Source organism: Saccopteryx leptura, chromosome 2, assembly GCF_036850995.1.
Source record: "Saccopteryx leptura isolate mSacLep1 chromosome 2, mSacLep1_pri_phased_curated, whole genome shotgun sequence".
NCBI lineage: Eukaryota > Metazoa > Chordata > Mammalia > Chiroptera > Emballonuridae > Saccopteryx > Saccopteryx leptura.
Window position 1 is genome coordinate 247,968,258 of NC_089504.1, and position 18,125 is coordinate 247,986,382.

The following is an 18,125-nucleotide window of genomic DNA, read 5'->3' on the forward strand; positions in this document are numbered from 1 at the left end:
CTGCCTTTGCTCTGAGAGCTGTCTGTGGAAGTCCCACTCTAAAAGTCGTCCGTGGTATTTTGAAGATGCGATGAACATACTTCAGGGAAAATGTGGCCTTGCGTTTTTATTTTTCACTTCCTTTAGTTTAAGATAACTAAAGTTTGCCTGAGTACGATTCTATTTATTCATCCCAAAATATTGTCTACCACCAGTAGCTACTGGGATAAAGAAAGTAGGGAAAACCCCCATGGTGGGGTTGACCTTTCAGGGGGGAGAGATTAAGCGAGTGTGTAAATTACAGTAATGGTAAGTGCTATGAGGTTAAGCAGGAGAGGAAGGCATCGCTGGGGTGACACTTGAAAACTCATGGTGGACGCAGGGGCGCGAGCCTTGCCCATAGCTGGGGAAGTTATGTGCTCACGAAGCCCAGCACATAATGTGATCAGCAAGAGGTTGCTGAGAATGCGCGTGGACAAAGGAATGAGAAGACAGCGTTCTTGTTTAGGAATGGCCGTAACTTCCTCGGAAGTAAACTAACATCAACGCTGTTTTGCATTACTGTTAACCTGGAGCTCCAGGGTTGAGGTCCACTTCTGTTCACACCCTCCAGCCCCACGGTCCTTGGGCCAGCACGCGGTCCTGTGCTGCCATCTGCCTCCGGCTGGCGGAGAACGCGGGAGAGTCGAGGCAGAATACTCCCTGCGGAAATGCGCGCTCGGCGTGGAGAGGCGCCTCGAGCTAAGGTGGCTGCGAAGGATGGCCGGCCCTGCTCGGACCTGGACCCCGCTGCCCGTTCCCACCTTCCCGTTGTCGGTTCTCTCACCCGCGGAGAGGGCGCTGGCGCTTCCCTGCCCTCCGGAACTTGGCGGCGCGAGCGCGGTTCCCAGACGGCCGGGTTGCGGCCGGAAGCGGAAGTGCTCGCTGGCGGCGCTCCTGAGTCGTCCCGGCGGCGGTGGCGGGGCGCGGGGTGCGGGATGGAGCACGTGACGGAGGGATCCTGGGAGTCGCTGTCAGTGCCGCTGCACCCCCGGGTCCTGGGGGTTCTGCGGGAGCTGGGGTTCCGGTACATGACGCCGGTGCAGGTACTCGGCGCGCCACGGGGAAGGAGGGTCTCCTGCGCGCGCGGGGGGCATTTGGGGACAGGGCAGCGCGGAGCAGGCCGGAAACCCGCTGAGTGGGACACGGCCGGTCGCAGTTAGCGCTATAGCACTCACATGCTGGAGTCTTCCATCCTCCAGCAGGGACTCGGCCACGTCCTCAGCCTGCCAAGACGTGGGTGATGCCCACTCTGGTTAATGACTGGGGCAGGCAGAGGCGGCGCACCTGCGCCGGGGTCTCCACACCCCTTAGGTGCTGGACCTCAGTGCATAGTTCATAGCCCGGCCCTGGCCGCTCTAGCTGTCAGACATCGGACGAATGACAACCTCTCAGTGCTTCATTCCTCTTCTCTGTGAAGTGATGAGAAATGACACTGCCTGCTTCATAGGGTAGTTCTGAGATTACAGAAGGCAACGTTGGGCACGTAATGGGAGTTAGCTCAATAAATGTCATTACCTGCTGGCCTTACTGTTACTACTGTTGTGATTGTGTGGGCTAAATGTAGTGTCCCAGCCCAATTTATTCATTCATAAATTTATAAATCTACTGACATATCACGTACTCTTTTTGTTTTTTTAAAGCTCTGGGGATCTTGTGTTGGCCCCCCCACTCGTGGGTTTTATTTTCTAATGCAGGAGAGAGAAAGGAGTAAAGGAATAAGATCGTTTTGGCTGCTGATAAAGTATTATAAAGGGGCTAAAACGGACTGATGTGATGAATAGTGAAAGATACAGGATAGGGTGTTAGGAGAGGCCTTTCTGAGGAGGTGTTGTAGAGCTGATACCTGAGTGATTGAGGAGGAGTAGGCTATGGGGTGGAGGGAAGAGGGGTTGGTTCCAGCAGAGAGAAAAACCAATGCAAATGTCCTGGGGCAGGAAATGGGCTTGGAAGAACCAAAAGGAGGCCTTTGTGGCTGGAACCTCAGGAGAGGTGTAGATGTGAAAAGTAGGGTCCGAATTGTGCAGGGTCTCGTAGGAGCTTGGATTTATGCTAAGTGCCATGGGAAGCCATCTGATCCTCAGGAAAGATGGGGAAACAGGACTGAATATAAAATTTATAGAATCTATGGGAAGCTGTGCCACAAGGAAGGGGTGTGACTGCAGTGTAGAGAATGGACTTTAAAGGGGTAAAAGGAGAAACGAGGAGGTCAGTTAGGAGGCTCTCGTCAGTGAGGGATGGTGGTGGCTTGGCGTAGAGAGGCAGCAGTGGATATTAAGAAGTCAAGTTCGCCTGACCTGTGGTGGCGCAGTGGATAAAGCGTTGACCTGGAACACTGAGGTCACCGGTTCAAATCCCTGGGCTTGCCTGGTCAAGGCATATATGGGAGTTGATGCTTCCTGCTCCTCCCTCCTTTCTCTCTCTCTCTCTCTCTCTCTCTCTCATCCTAACTCTCTCTCCTCTCTAAAATGAATAAAAAAAAAGAGAAGAAGTCAAGTTCAAGATATGATAGTTTTAGAGTTGCTGAGGAACCAGGTGAAGGGGTTATAGAAGAGAGGAACCTAGAGGGCACCCTGAGGTTTGTGTCCTGGGTGGACAGCGGTACCATTTACCAAGATGAGGAAGGCTGGGGGGGGGGCAGGGGGTAACACTTTAGAGGGAAATTCAGCAGAGTTCTGTTTTGAAATGTTGAGTGAGGTGTCCATATGATCCTCAAGAAAGATGGGGAAACAGGACTGAATATAAAGTTTAAGGGAGCTCAGTTCCACACCTGGGAGCATAGTGCCAACAGAATCCCGTCTCTGCCCTCAGAGCTGACAGCCTAGGTCTGTGCCATCCATGATGGTCATCACTGGACACATGGTTGTTGCGCACTTGAAATGTGAGTCCCAGTTGAGATGCGCTTTAAGTGTAAAATGCAGAGTGGATTTTGAACATTCATATGATAAAAAGAATAGGAACTATCTCACTAATTTCTAGCATGTTGATTTCACATCAACATGACAGGAGTTAGGCATATTGGGTTAAATAAAACTTCAAAGTTCATTTTACCTCTTTCTTTATACTTTTCTTAGTGTGGCCACTGGAAGTTTTTGGTTTTTTTTTACAGAGAGAGTCAGATAGGGACAGACAAGAATGGAGAGAGATGAGAAGCATCAATCATTAGTTTTTCGTTGCGACACCTTCGTTGTTCATTGATTTCTTTCTCATATGTGCCTTGACCATGGGCCTTCAGCAAACCGAGTAACCCCTTGCTCGAGCCAGTGACCTTGGGTCCAAGCAGGTGAGCTTTGCTCAAACCAGATGAGCCCGTGCTCAAGCTGGCGACCTCGGGGTCTCGAACTTGGGTCCTCCGCATCCCAGTCCAACACTCTATCCACTGCGCTACTGCCTGGTCAGGCCACACTGGAAGTTTATTTATTTATTTATTTATTTATTTATTTATTTTCATTTTTTTTTGAAGCTGGAAACTGAGAGACAGTCAGACAGACTCCCGCATGCGCCCGACCGGGATCCACCCGGCACGCCCACCAGGGGCGATGCTCTGCCCATCCTGGGCGTCGCCATGTTGCGACCAGAGCCACTCTAGCGCCTGAGGCAGAGGTCACAGAGCCATCCCCAGCGCCCGGGCCATCTTTGCTCCAATGGAGCCTTGGCTGCGGGAGGGGAAGAGAGAGACAGAGAGGAAAGCGCGGCGGAGGGGTGGAGAAGCAAATGGGCGGTTCTCCTGTGTGCCCTGGCCGGGAATTGAACCCGGGTCCTCCGCACGCTAGGCCGACGCTCTACTGCTGAGCCAACCGGCCAGGGCCACACTGGAAGTTTTAAAATCGTATATGGTCTGACCTGTGGTGGAGCAGTGGATAAAGCGTCGACCTGTAAATGCTGAGGTCGCCGGTTAGAAACCCTGGGCTTGCCTGGTCAAGGCACATATGGGAGTTGATGCTTCCAGCTCCATCCCCCCTTCTCTCTTTCTGTCTCTCCTCTCTCTCTCTCTCTGTCTCCCTCTCCTCTCTAAAATGAGTAAATAAAAAAATAATTTAAAGAAGAATAAAATCGTATATGGGGCTCACATATTTGTTGGACCAGATTGGTCAGTTTCTCCATCTCTGCACCATTGACAATTTGGGCTGAGTAATTCTTTATTGTGGGGCTTCCTGTGTATTGTAGGCTGTTCAACAGCATCTCTGGCCTCTACCTACTAGATGCCAATAGCACCCACCACAACTGGAGTTTGACAACCAAAATGTCTCCAGGCATTGCCAAAACTTCCCTCGGGCACAGAAAACACAGAATCATTTGTACAGAGACGGTTAGAAAAGTCTGATGTGCTGGGATGGTTAAGTTCAGGCTTTGGGGAGTGAGGAATGTGGTCCTGGAGGGACAACTTTGAAGCCAGGTTTAGCTGTTGAAGTTTGGTTCCTACAAGCTCATTTCCAGCCCCAGGTTTCAGGGGAGTGGAACCAAAGGGCTGGGCTTTTTTATTTTCTTTCTGAAGCTGGAAACGGAGAGAGACAGTCAGACAGACTCCCACATGCGCCTGACCGGGATCCACCCGGCACGCCCACCAGGGGTGAAGCTCTGCCCACTAGGGGGCGATGCTCTGCCCCTCCGGGGCGTCGCTCTGCCGCGACCAGAGCCACTCTAGCGCCTGGGGCAGAGGCCAAGGAGCCATCCCCAGCGCCCGGGCCATCTTTGCTCCAATGGAGCCTTGGCTGCGGGAGGGGAAGAGAGAGACAGAGAGGAAGGAGGGGGTGGGGGGTGGAGAAGCAAATGGGCGCTTCTCCTGTGTGCCCTGGCCGGGAATCGAACCTGGGTCCCCCGCACGCCAGGCCGACGCTCTACCGCTGAGCAAACCCGCCAGGGCTGAGCTGAGCTTTTTGTAACCTGTGGAGGCCCTGCGCAGTGTTTAAAACGAGAGGGTTTATTGGAATCAACTGTTCTCTGATACTAGAGCTGGAAGAGACCTTAGACCTCAGTGTCTTCAAACCCTTCCTGGTCCCCAGTGGAAAGGTAAGGTGACTCAGGACTAGAATTCTGGATTCTCGAATCTCACTCAGCTAAGATCTCTCTCCCCCGCCTACGTCTGTGCAGATACCGCTGCCATGGTAGCACTGAGCCAGCCCCTCTGGGTGCCTTGTGGTGACTCAGCTCAGAGTCCTCTTTGGGATGGGGGCCACCAAGGCCCCCCAGGACGTTCCTAGGGCTTTTGGCCCCATCTGTGGAGTCACGGCATTCTCTAACCAGTGCTTTGCCGTCTCTCTTTAGTCCGCAACCATCCCTCTGTTCCTGAAGAACAAAGATGTCGCTGCAGAAGCGGTGAGTACCTGGTGTAAAGTCAGCCTGTCCTCCTATTTCCTCTGTGAAGTGAACCAAGAGGAAAAACAGACCAAAACCTTCTCTTCCCACCCCACCCTGCAGGTCACGGGCAGCGGGAAAACCCTCGCTTTTGTCATCCCGATCCTGGAGATTCTCCTGAGAAGGGAAGAGAAGTGGAAAAAGAGTCAGGTGAGCACAGCCTAGTGCTTTATTTTCCCCGTGTCATCGGAGAGGCCACAGTGGACTGAGGTGCCAGTCAAAGGCTGAACACATAAATAAAAATAAAGCCTGGTTTCTTTATTCATAGACTCCGCATCTGTGACTCAGCCTACCTCTGAAATGTATTTGTAGCCCCACCATATGCTTTCCTGCTTCTCCGTGGGCTTGTGTAGAGCAGCCCCGCGCTCCCAGCGGAGTTTAACAAGGTGACACTCTGCCTTCATGTTTCAGCCTTCAGACTGTACACAGGTGCCCTCTTCACGGCCTACTTACTGCTGTGATGTGTGCGTTTTTATTGGTGACTTTGCTGTTAAAACGGCCCCATACATAGCGCCAAAGTGCTGTCCAGTGTCCCTAACTGCAGGGAGGCTGTGATGTGCCTTACGGAGAAAACATGTGTCAGATATGCTTCCTTAAGGTGTGAGGGACGGTGCTGTTGGCTGAGTTCAATGTCAGTGAATGACTAAAACATATTGAGCAGGTGTCTTTAAACAGAAGCATAAATCAAACTTCTGTATCAATCGGTTGATGAAAATGTGACCAGAGGCTTGCAGAACCCTCACCCCAAATTCCCCCCAGGAGCGGTGGTTCCCTATTCGTGAATTCAGGGTTCATGGTGACTTTGTGGGATGTAACCTCTGTAAATAACGAGAACCGACTGTGATTCAGGCTAGTTGCTACGCCCTGTGACCGGCTACTGCTGCTGAGTGGGCTCAGGAAGTGAGATGGCCGATCCTGGGCGCGTGTGCTCAAGGTCCGGGGCACATGTGCTCTGCTGGTGGGCCCTGTGCCCAGCCGGCCCATCACGTCCCTTCTCCCCACCTGAGCAGGTTGGCGCCATCATCATTACACCCACTCGAGAGCTGGCCATTCAGATTGACGAGGTCCTGTCGTGCTTCACGAAGCCCTTCCCGCAGCTCAGGTAAATGGGATGTGGGGTCCTCTTTGGCCGCAGGCGGTGACTTCACCCGGCCCTGCTCAGGGACCTGTGTCTTGTTTTAGCCAGATTCTCTGGATCGGAGGCAGGAACCCTGGAGAAGACATTGCAAGGTTTAAGGCATACGGGTATGTTTGCTTATTGCTGCTGCTGGCTTCTTTGCTTGCTGTCGGTGCTGAACCCGGAGGAGTCGATGCAGAATCTCTGCCTAACCAGAAACTACTTCTTGGCAGCAGCCCCTGCCCAAAAAGTGGTTTTCTCTGAGCCATCCTCCCGTTTTGCTTGCTGGTTCCTTCCCTCTGGTCCTCATGCACCCTCCACTCCAGCGAGCTTCACCCCTGCAGAAGCAGGGCGCCCGGGCAGGCGCGGCTCCCCAGCCCTCCCTAGGTGGCTCTGTGGGGCCCAGGCTCTTGCTCTTCTCACTCTGGGCTTTTCCTAAGCAGCCTCGTCCCTCCTGGGTGGTCTCTCTGACCTCACCCCTAGCACCAGAAACTCAGAGTCCCCTTGTTTGCCTGGTGTCTTCTGGGCCGCGTCACAGCTGTTGCAAACGTCTGAAACGGCGCTGGGGATTCTTATCCCCAAACTTGCCCATCATCTGGAGTTTCCCTTGGTCTCTCTCCCCCTGTGCTCCTATGGTCTAGGACTCTGCCCAGACATCTCACTGTTCCCTCCAGCCCTTCACAGTTAGCCCTCGCCGTTTTCTCTCCCGAGCGGAGTTCATCTCTAACCTGTCAGCCTCTCTCTGTCACCGCACCTCCCACGCCTTCCTCGGGGGACCCTGTAGAAACTTCTCTGTGCTTCTCCTCTTGCCCTCGAATAGTCCACTTCCCACATAGCAACCACAGTGGCCTTTTCAGGATGCCAGCCTGATGGCGTCACTCATTGAAAACTCTCTAGTGGCTCCTTCTGGCCCTTAGGATAGATTCTAATGCTAGTACAGGGCCTGTGAGGCCACCATCCTCCACGCCTCCCTCCCACCTGGCTTCCTGCCTCCGTGGGAGGCTTGGGGAGTTCAGAACTTAGTCTGGTGCTGAACACACAGCAGCAGGTGTTTAGTAAATGCTTAGAATATACGTTTGAACATGGGGTGGTTGTCAGTCTGTTGGATATCATTCGGTCTCATTGTGGATAAGGTTCATAATGAGCAGAGATAGGTTTTGTGCCCAATTTGTTAGTGAATCTTAATAAAGAGAAGTCTCTCTTATGGAGGATTCACTGAGTTCCAACTGTAAGGTCAGATATGTATGTCCCAGCAGGGGCCACAGACTCAAGTTGCTGGGGGGGGGGTGTCAGAGGATAATGTGAATGTGTGAAGGGGCCGGGGTGGGGGTTTGGGGCTGGCTGGGAGGTGCCTGAATGCTCACCTCCAGCTCATTGATGCTTTGTGGGACTCTGGCTCAGTATTGCCAGATTTTATTTAAAAAGAGTATGGAGGCCCTGGTCGGTTGGCTCAGTGGTAGAGCGTCAGCCTGGTGTGCAGGAGTCCCGGGTTCGATTCCCAGCCAGGGCACACAGGAGAAGCGCCCATCTGCTTCTCCACCCCTCCCCCTCTCCTTCCTCTCTGTCTCTCTCTTCCCCTCCTGCAGCCAAGGCTCCATTGGAGCAAAGTTGGCCTGGGCGCTGAGGATGGCTCCATGGCCTCTGCCTCAGGCGCTAGAATGACTCTGATTGCAACAGAGTGACGCCCCAGAGGGGCAGAGCATCGCCCCCTGGTGGGCATGCCAGGTGGATCCTGTTGGGCGCATGCAGAAGTCTGTCTGATTGCCTCCCCGTTTCCAACTTCAGGGAAAAAAAAAAAGAGTGTGGAATTCTAGATTTTTGTGTGTTATCTCCAGATTATTAAACTGCTGGAATGTAGTTCCCACTCTAAAAGACTTCTTTTTTTTTTTTAAATTTTTAATTTTTTTTTTACCGAGACAGAGAGAGAGAGAGGGATAGACAGGACAGACAGGAACGGAGAGATGAGAAGCATCAATCATCAGTTTTTTGTTGCGCATTGCGACACCTTAGTTGTTCATTGATTACTTTCTCATATGTGCCTTGAACGTGGGCCTTCAGCAGACTGAGTAACCCCTTGTTCAAGCCAGTGACCTTGGGTCCAAGCTGGTGAGCTTTTTTTGCTCAAACCAGATGAGCCCGTGCTCTAGCTGGTGACCTCGGGGTCTCGAACCTGGGTCCTCGGCATCCCAGTCCGACGCTCTATCCACTGCGCCACCACCTGGTCAGGCATAAAAGACTTCTTGTAGATCAATCAATCCCTGGGGGCCACATTTGGCCTTCATTCTGCCAGCCTGTGATTCTGACATAAAGCCACCTCTGCTTCTGTTAGCATTTGCATTTTGTAGATGAGCTCCCTGGGGCCTATGGTGGTTGAGTCACTTTGTCCTAGCTCAGGGGTCGGCAAACCTTCTCTGGACAGGACCAGATGGTAAATATTTCAGTTCTGTGGACCTCACAGCCTCTGTCACCACTGTCAGTTCTACTGTGGTGTGAAAGTTGCCCGAGACCACCCGTGAATGAAAGACTGTAGGTGCCTGCCAATAAAACGTCGCAGAAACAGGCGGAGGGAGGCCAGCTTTGACTGATGCCCAGAGTTTGCCCTGGGTCTCAGCCTGGAACCCAGTCTCTGTCCCCGGCAGGCCACACGTTTTCTGCCTGATGGCACAATCCTTCTGCTCATGGGTCTGCCTTGTCTCCACTGCGGTCTAGGTGACTTTTTTGGGGTGCAGGGGGCAGACCGATACAAAACTTGGTATTTGGAATCATGAATACCCCCAGGATCAGAGAGGGCAGTAACTGTTGACTTTGTCTTCCAAGGGGGAACATCGTTGTGGCTACCCCAGGCCGCTTGGAGGACATGTTCCGGAGGAAGGCTGAGGGTTTGGATCTGGCCAGCTGCGTGCGGTCCCTTGACGTCCTAGTGTTGGATGAAGCAGACAGACTCCTGGACATGGGGTTTGAGGCAAGGTGCTAAATTCTGGACTGGATTGGCTCTGGTGATAGTGGATGTGGAAAAGTGGACATGGAAAAGGGAGTGAAATGGAATTTGTTGCCTCACGACTATCTTTAGTGGCCGCGTGGGAATTTCAAATCATTAGGTCGTTGGCTTCTTCAGATTCTGCCCCACAATTTTGAATTCCAGTTCTTCTTCAGATGCCTTTTCTTTCATAGTTTCCCTTAAAGTTTGTGTGCGTGTGTTTTATTTATTTATTTATTTATTTATTGTATTTTTCTGAAGTTGGAAACAGGGAGGCAGTCAGACTCCCGCATGCACCCAACCGGGATCCACCCGGCATGCCCACCAGGGGGCGATGCTCTGCCCATTTGGGACATCGCTCTGTTGCAGCCAGAGCCATTCTAGCTCCTGAGGCAGAGGCCACAGAGCCATCCTCAGCGCCCAGGTCAACTTTGTTCCAATGGAGCCTTGGCTGCAGGGGAGGAAGAGAGAGACAGAGAGGAAGGAGAGGGGGAGGGGTGGAGAAGCAGATGGGCACTTCTCCTATGTACCCTGGCCGGGAATCAAACCCAGAACTCCTGCACGCCAGACTGACACTCTATCACTGAGCCAACCAGCCAGGGCCTGTGTGCGTGTGTTTTAATAAATAGCTCTATTGGCATCTATTTTATATATAATTCGCCCATTTAAAGTGTACAGTTCGGTGGTTTTTAGTCTCAAAACGTTTTATGTGAATTTCACTCTCTTCTTTGAATTGCTGCACATTATGAAAGTATAGTTATATGTTTATACTGGAGAAACTGAGGAAAATGAGAATATGTGATGATTATGTGATGAATTAGGGGTTGTTTGCACTCTTTTTTCCCCAGCATAAACACCATCCTGGAGTTCTTGCCAAAGCAGAGGAGGACGGGCCTGTTCTCTGCCACGCAGACTCAGGAGGTGGAGAACCTGGTGAGAGCTGGCCTGCGGAACCCGGTGCGGATTGCCGTGAAGGAGAAGGGCGTGGCAGCCAGCAGCACCCAGAAGACCCCGTCCCGCCTGCGTAACCAGTACATGGTGAGTGGCTGGGCGGTGCTGGCGTATTCCTGCGACTCAGCATAGTGACACCTGGGGGTCCAGGGGCAGCACAGGGATGGCACTCCACAGTGCTGTGTTGTGTACCTGGAATTCACAAAGGGGGCAGATCTTAAGTGTTCTCACCAAAAAACCCAAAAAACAAAAACGGTAACCAACTTGGTAGATGTTGTTAGCTACCTTGTTTGTGGTCATTTCACATTTGTTGTATACGTATACATATATCAAGTCACCACACCGTACACCTTAAGTACGTGCAACTTTTATCTGCCGCGTATCTCAGTAAAGCTGGGAAAAAAACACACGTTCTAAGCTAAAGCAGTTTACTGAAAAGACTTAATTATTTTTACTTGACCTGTTTTCAGTAAGCTTAGTTCTGGCTTTTCTTTTTTTTTTTTTTGTATTTTTCCGAAGCTGGAAACGGGGAAGCAGTCAGACAGACTCCTGCATGCACCCGACTGGGATCCACCCGGCATGCCCACCAGGGGGCGATGCTCTGCCCATCCAGGGCGTCACTCTGTCTCCACCAGAGCCACTCTAGCGCCTGAGGCAGAGGCCATAGAGCCATCCCCAGCTCCCGGGCCATCTTTTGCTCCAATGGAGCCTTGGCTGTGGGAGGAGAAGAGAGAGACAGAGAGGAAGGAGAGGGGGAGGGGTGGAGAAGCAGATGGGCACTTCTCCTGTGTGCCCTGGCCGGGAATCGAACCCGGGACTTCCACATGCCAGGCCAACGCTCTACCGCTGAGCCAACTGGCCAAGGCCCCTGGCTTTTATTTCTTAAAATGAGATCATTTTGTGAGAATTTATTGTTTTCTTTTTTTTTTTTCTAGTAAACTCTATTTCTCTCATTTTCCTTAGAGAGGAGTTGAAGGGTAATGGAAAAACCAGAAAACGGTTGACCCAGAGAGAACACTGGATGTGCCTCTTTGTTCGTTTATCATTTATTTATTTACCTGTTGTATCCATACTCTTCCTCTTGTCCTTGAACAATTCAGGGTGGGTCTTCTGTCAGACTAAACTGTAAGAGTGATAGAAAACTGATAAAAACGTTACAGTGCAGAAAGGGAGAAATCTGTCTTTCCTTTTCAATGGTCCACTGTAAGAATTGTTTTAGCCATTGGTAGATTTTTGTGTTTTTTACCTATTTGAAAACTAATTACTTATCTGTATGTTTTATCAATCTGGTAAACAGTGTTCTCACTAATATAGGTTAACTTTTAGCAGTTAGAGCAAACAAGAATTGATATAATGGTAAGTGCTCTAGGGATTAACTTGCATTTTTCTAGGGAGGTAAGTCTATAAAACGATACCCTCGGTTTGTTTTAAAATGCATTCAGGGACAGAGCAGGATAAGCGATACGAGTGGTCACACTTGTTGAACCAGTGAACAAGTTAATGTGGGCATAATATCTATATAGTATGTGCCTTGCCCCCAAGTGGTCAAATGTGTTATTACACGTAGTTGGGTGTGCTGGGGAGGAACCTGTCAATCAAATGATAAGACTTCCCTCTGAAGGAAACGGTTGAGTGACAGCGTTCTGCTGCTTTGTATCCTACTCTGTATTTTTTTTTTTTTATCTGCAACCGGGAATAGCTGAATTTGCAGCCACATATCCAGCTGCCAGTACCGACAATTTCCTCCCAAGGTAGTGGGACGGTTTTGGAAATGTGATTGTTTGGTAAAAAGGAAGCCCCTTTTCTGTTGTCTCCCATCGCTGGGTGGCCAGGGCAACAGCTAGGAGAACCCAAGGCTTGTCTAAATCAGCCAGGGTGCGGGCCTCCTGTTCAGCCTAGACGGGGTTCTCGGCACCTGAGCACAGCTCCTGTTCACAGAGAAGTGGGCTGGTCTCCGGAGCAGTGTCCCTATCTCTGCGGATTGTAAGGACAACAGAGCTGCCGTCCTTTTTGTCAGCTCCTGGGGGGATTGAAGGTGGAGCTGGTTTGGAAATCAGAAACTGCCTCTGGCACAGGAGCCCGGAGAATGCGGTAGAGTTCTGACAGGTTCGTGGAAGTGGACATTGTACTTGGCGCAGCTGCTTCTGCCCGAGGCTAGGCTGGCCAAGGTCGGAGGCTGGCTCTCTGTAAGCTGGGTAGGGGTTTGGTGTCCAGTTTAGTTCTTAAGGGCGTCGTGCTTTCTTGCCTTTGTCCCTTGCTAATTGAACTAGATGCCCTCGCCAGAGCATCACTTGCAAAAATGGGGCTCAGGTCGTGCCCACGTCATGTTGTCATGAGGTTGAGTTCATTTGTACAGACGAAGGCGTTTAGGCCAGTGCTTAGTATGCAGAAGCACTAACAGATGTTAGCTTTGGACGCCACCGTGCCTGCCATTGCATTCTGCTATTATGCGTTCACTTGAGTGATTGCATTTAGAGATGTCTGAGTGCAGGAGAAGAAATTCCAAACTGAGAATTTGGTTTTGGTAAAAAAAAAAAAAAAGGGAGAATGCATTCAGGTGATTTAAATGTCCCCAATTTAGGGGCCAGAGTCGAGCACTGGTCTGCATTATCAAGGAAGACTGGAGTCTGTCTACGCAGAAGTCTTTCAAATAATTATGCATATTCCTTCCTGGAAACCTTAGAGCAGACTCTGAACTTGGCCATGCATCTGAGTCTCCCAGGAGTTCTTTATGTAATATGGAGTCTTGGGTCCAGTCCAGCACTTAGTAGATTTTGACTTTAATGTGTGCGCAGCATATCCTGACATTTACTCTGAGCTAAGCAGCCTGGTAAGCATCTAACAGAAATGTCCTGTGTGCGCAGGAAATCAGATTCCTTAAAATTAATACTGAAACTGAAAATCACTACAGGGATTATTATTGTCAATTAATTTTTTTATTATTTTCCTTTTTATGTTGCAGATATGTAAGGCAGATGAGAAATTTAATCAGCTGGTCCATTTTCTTCGCAATCACAAGCGGGAGAAGCACCTGGTCTTCTTCAGGTAACGCCTCTGGGCTCTGTGGCGGGGGCGCGGGGCTCAGCCACACCCAGGAGGAACAGGGGCACGGGCCCTCCCTCAGTTGTAGAGGGACTCATGGCCAACGACTGAGCCCTCCGCCCCTCTCACAGCACCTGCGCCTGCGTGGAATACTACGGGAAGGCCCTGGAGGCGCTGGTCAAGGGCGTGGAGATCATGTGCATCCACGGGAAGATGAAGTACAAGCGCAACAAGATCTTCATGGGCTTCCGCAAACTGCAGAGGTAGGGCCTCGTGGACGGTGCGTCCCCGCGCACCGCATGCTTCTGCATGTCCCTCTGTGGCTACAGCCTCACAGGCAGGGTTTTCCCTGCCCCCCCTCCCCCCAGTTATCCTGTCTTCTGTGTTGGTGCCCAGCCCATCCCTCTGCCCTGGCCCCGTTCCACTTTGCTATACTGACTCCTTTAGCTGTCGGTCTACTTCCTGCGAGGTTCCCAGGTCCCCGAGAAGAGGAACCTGTATGTGGTGTTCACTCCGGGACCCCCCAGTATCTGGCCACCGGGGTTTTGGTAACTGTCCAACAGCTGAATAGTGTGGACAGGAGCAGCTTGCAGGCTGTCAAGTGGGCGACCACACAGGGGTATATGATCTGATTCTGTTTGTGCTGATAAATGATACTTTTTTTTAAAAAAAAGTTTATTTGAGCCAAATTGATGACATGCAGGGGAACACAATCTCAAATACTCTACCTTTTTTTGTTTTTTTAATTGAATTTTATTGGGGTGACGGGCTAACGATCATTTTTCTGTTTTTCTTAATCACCGAGCATCCTGGCTATGTTAAAAGCATGCATTTGGGCAAAGTGATAAAACTGTCACACCTCAGTCGAGGACAGAAAATTTCACTTTTTAAAAACGACTTAAAGGATGAGATCCTCTATAGTTTTATTTTTTCAAGTGGAAATAAATATACTAATTTTGAAAAATCTTTTCACGGTCTCCTCCCTACCTCCTGTTTTCACTGGGGATTTCTAAAGTCCTAGAGAAGATTCCGGGGAGGAAGAGCAGATAAACATGTGTCACTAATATTAACTTCTGTGAGCGATTCTGGACCTCTACCTGTTGGCACCAGTAAAGACTGTTTGATGGCGATGGGAGTGGCAGCCTCCGCACTTATGATGCTGTATTCTCGTCCTCTAGCGGGATTTTAGTGTGCACCGACGTGATGGCCCGAGGGATAGATATTCCCGAAGTGAACTGGGTGCTGCAGTACGACCCTCCCAGCAGTGCAAGGTACCTCCCACAGGACAGAATGTTACTCTCTCTGTCTAGGGACCTGGCCTAGAAATGTGCATCTCAGGGAAGGTAAACCAAATGGCATGCCAAACATTATTTTAAATGGCAAAATTAGGCGAGAGGGTACGTCACTGCAATGTCAGGGGTGATGCTATGTTATACATCAATTAAAGACATTTTTTAAAGTTTTTGCAGAAATGTACATGATAGAATGTTTGAAGGAAAATAATGCATAACACCATAAATGAAAATTTCAGTTCTTCTCCCAAAGGAAGCATATGTTACTAATGCGTCCAAACACCAGGAAATGCCTGTAAATATAAACTCCTGAGTAATAATAACGGTTACTTGGTGGAAGGCTGACAGGTCTATATTCTCATTGCTTCCTTACTTTCCTACTAGGACCACATCCTACCTATACCATCAGATAAGCGTAAATTTAAAAACTTCCTAGTTTGTGTAAAGTGTCTTTACAGAATCTTATCCGGTGTGCAACGTATGTTGTATCACTGCCTCTTCTTTTCTTTGTATTTTTCTGAAGTGAGAAGTGGGGAGGCAGAGAGACAGATTCCCACATGTGCCCAACCAGGATCCACCCAGCATGCCCACCACGGGGCGATGCTCTGCCCATCTGGGGCATTGCTCCATTGCATCCAGAGCCATTCTAGCACCTGAGGCAGAGGCCATGGAGCCATCCTCAGTGCCCAGGACAACTTTGCTCCAATGGAGCCTTGGCTGCAGGAGGAAAAGAGAGAGATAGACAGGGGGGTGGGTAGAGAAGCAGATGGGTGCTTTTCCTGTGTGCCCTGGCCGGGAATCGAACCTGGGACTTCCACACGCCAGGCTGATGCTCTACTGCTGAGCAAACTGGCCAGGGCCCTTTCTTTTTTTTTCTTGAAGTGAGAAGCAGGGAGGCAGAGAGACTGTATCACCAACTCTCCTATTTTGGTACTGGTCAGTGGCAGAGTGAGACTGAGCTGTGGACAGGCAGCTCTGGGCCTGTGCTCTGCTCAGCTGCCGTCACACGGTGCTCATGTCCCCTCCTGTGTTCGCAGTGCCTTCGTGCATCGTTGTGGCCGCACAGCCCGCATTGGTCACCATGGCAGCGCATTGGTGTTCCTCCTTCCCATGGAAGAGTCATATGTCAAGTTCCTCGCAATCAACCAAAAAGTAAGCCATCTCGTCGTCACACAGCATGCCCAGGGGGCCGGGCAGTTTCCCAGCCAGGGGTCTGGACTTTAGATTGAGGGTGGCAGACTCACAGAGCCAAGCTGGGGACGTAAGTGCGGGGACCCGGCTGGCCTTCAGGCTGTGGACAGACACCAGCCTCATTTCAGGTAGCAGTCCAGGCTTGGCTGCAGCTGAGTGTCCCTGGTGGGAACGGGGACCTGATATTGCCATGTTTTCCAACCACAAGTCAGGAATGTTATATAAATCTAATTTTAAAACTATCTTCAAAGTTTTTAAAATACTTTCAGGCCAAGGAAAATACTTGGGTTGGATTTGGGTTTCTCAAGCCCAAATTGTTTTACCTTTGGTGTGATTGGCCCTGGCTGTGGTGGGGGTGCCTTGGGGATGAGGTGAACCCCGCCAGACAGTGAGAAGGGTCTCTGTGCAGTGCCCCCTGCAGGAGATGGAGCGCCAGGACACCACCGCCGACCTCCTGCCCACGCTCAGGTCCATGGCCCTGGCTGACAGAGCGGTGTACGAGAAGGGCATGAGAGCCTTCGTGTCGTACGTCCAGGCCTACGCGAAGCACGAGTGCAGCCTCATCTTCAGACTGAAGGGTCAGTGGGGCTGCTTCTGTGCCCGTGCCTCCATCCGAAGCGGGTGGCGGTTCTACAAGTGTGACAAGCACGAGGCTGCTTTGTCTTATAAAGACGTCAGGCATGTGTCAGGGTCACTGTTCATTTAACAGGAAGTCTTCCTAGGGTTCAGTAGACAGAATGAACTAGCCAGGGAGAATTCCTTTAGTAAAAATGTAGTTATTTTAACCTAAGTGACCATGAACCCGTTAGACCACTCGGTTGGGAAAGTGGTCTTGCTTGGACCCTTCCATGGGTGGGCTCTCAGAATCTGACTGTGCGTGCTCACTCAGGGGTTCTGGTCTAATCAGATCTGGATTTCACTGCTCTTGCCCGAGGCTTCGCCCTGCTGAAGATGCCCAAGATGCCAGAGCTGCGAGGGAAGCAGTTTCCCGAGTTCGTGCCTGCGGACATTAACACAGACACCATCCCGTTTAAAGACAAAGTCAGAGAGAAACAGAGGCAGAAGCTACTGGAGCAGCAGAGGAAAGAGAAAACAGAAAATGAAGGGAGGAGAAAGTTCATGAAAAATAAACCTTGGTCAAAGCAGGCCAAAAAAAAGGAAAAGAAGAAAAGGAATGAAAAAAGGAAAAAGGAAGAGGTAAAGCTTGCCATTTTCTTTATTACTTTCCTACCCACCTTAGAATTCTGAACCAACTACTGATACAGACTCTCACATTTCTGTTATGTTGGTGACTCAAGGGGGATGGGCTGATTGTAGAAGCTGATCTGACAGCATGTTCCTGCTTAAAGACAGCATCACCCAGAACACTGTTGCTGAGATTCAGGGGTTTGCTGGTCTCTTCTGCCCTTAGGGTTCTGAAATCGAAGATGAGGACATGGAGGAACTTCTTAATGACACACGGCTTTTGAAGAAGTTTAAGAAAGGCAAGATCACTGAAGAAGAATTTGAGAAGGGCTTGTTGACAAGTGCCAAACGGTCGAGCAGGACAGATTTGGGGATAGCAGACTTGGAAGATGACTGCTGATTCCGGAGCCTCAGGTGAGACGCTGGAATGCGCCCCGTTGGAGCAGACAGCTGCGCTGGCTTTCGGAGTGATCAGGACCTCTGCAGATGTGCGGGAAGCATCACGCCTCTAAAAGCTGTTGCTCCAGACTGGGTAGACGAGAGGGGCTTTTACACTATTACTATTGAATATTTTATTAAAAATGTACCAGCCTTCAAAGTGCAACAGAAGGTATAAAATTATTTGAGTGTAAATAATGGATGTATTTATTTTGACGAGTCACCTAAAGACCTCATTTTTTGTGCCTATTTTATAGTTATTTTTAATATACAGATACTGCAGTATGTTTGATTTTAATCTTTCTAAAGTTCCTTAGTGTTTTCAGGCACCTGAGCTCCCTGGGTGTCCTCACCCCTGGACTGAAGCTACCTCTCTGATGCAGGGCACGTAACACGGGCATGGGGTGGCCAGCATTGCTAAGGGGTTTTATCTTGTCTGATAGTTCTTTTATTGGGGAGTACCTGAAAAACCGAGGAAGCAAGTCACATTCTGGCACAGAAAATCTATTATGCCTTCAGTTGAATAAACTATTTCCTTCTTACCAGCTGTTGTGTGTGA

General features: G+C 50.3%; 1 protein-coding gene across 2 annotated transcripts; it reads left to right on the forward strand.

Annotated features, from left to right (window-relative positions):
- Positions 1-902: 902 nt before the first annotated feature.
- Positions 903-18,068, forward strand: DDX55 (DEAD-box helicase 55). 2 transcript variants are annotated; one of them, XM_066371126.1, is made up of 14 exons: positions 903-1,064; positions 5,284-5,334; positions 5,437-5,523; positions 6,384-6,475; positions 6,556-6,618; positions 9,308-9,457; positions 10,316-10,505; positions 13,381-13,463; positions 13,592-13,723; positions 14,639-14,731; positions 15,790-15,904; positions 16,353-16,521; positions 16,851-17,140; positions 17,355-18,068. In XM_066371126.1, the coding sequence occupies exons 1-14, from the start codon at positions 957-959 to the stop codon at positions 17,526-17,528; spliced, it is 1,797 nt and encodes a 598-aa protein (XP_066227223.1). In that variant the 5' UTR covers positions 903-956; the 3' UTR covers positions 17,529-18,068. The 2 variants fall into 2 exon arrangements, with proteins under 2 accessions (XP_066227223.1, XP_066227224.1); XM_066371127.1 differs by lacking the exon at positions 6,556-6,618.
- The last annotated feature ends 57 nt before the right edge of the window (positions 18,069-18,125 follow it).

Bases quoted from the DNA above. Each gene is read 5' to 3' on its own strand.
- DDX55 (XM_066371126.1), top strand. From the start codon at position 957: ATGGAGCACGTGACGGAGGGATCCTGGGAGTCGCTGTCAGTGCCGCTG. The intron at 9,458-10,315 runs GTGCTAAATTCT...TTTTTTCCCCAG, and splicing joins GACATGGGGTTTGAGGCAAG to CATAAACACCATCCTGGAGT. The intron at 13,464-13,591 runs GTAACGCCTCTG...CCCCTCTCACAG, and splicing joins AAGCACCTGGTCTTCTTCAG to CACCTGCGCCTGCGTGGAAT.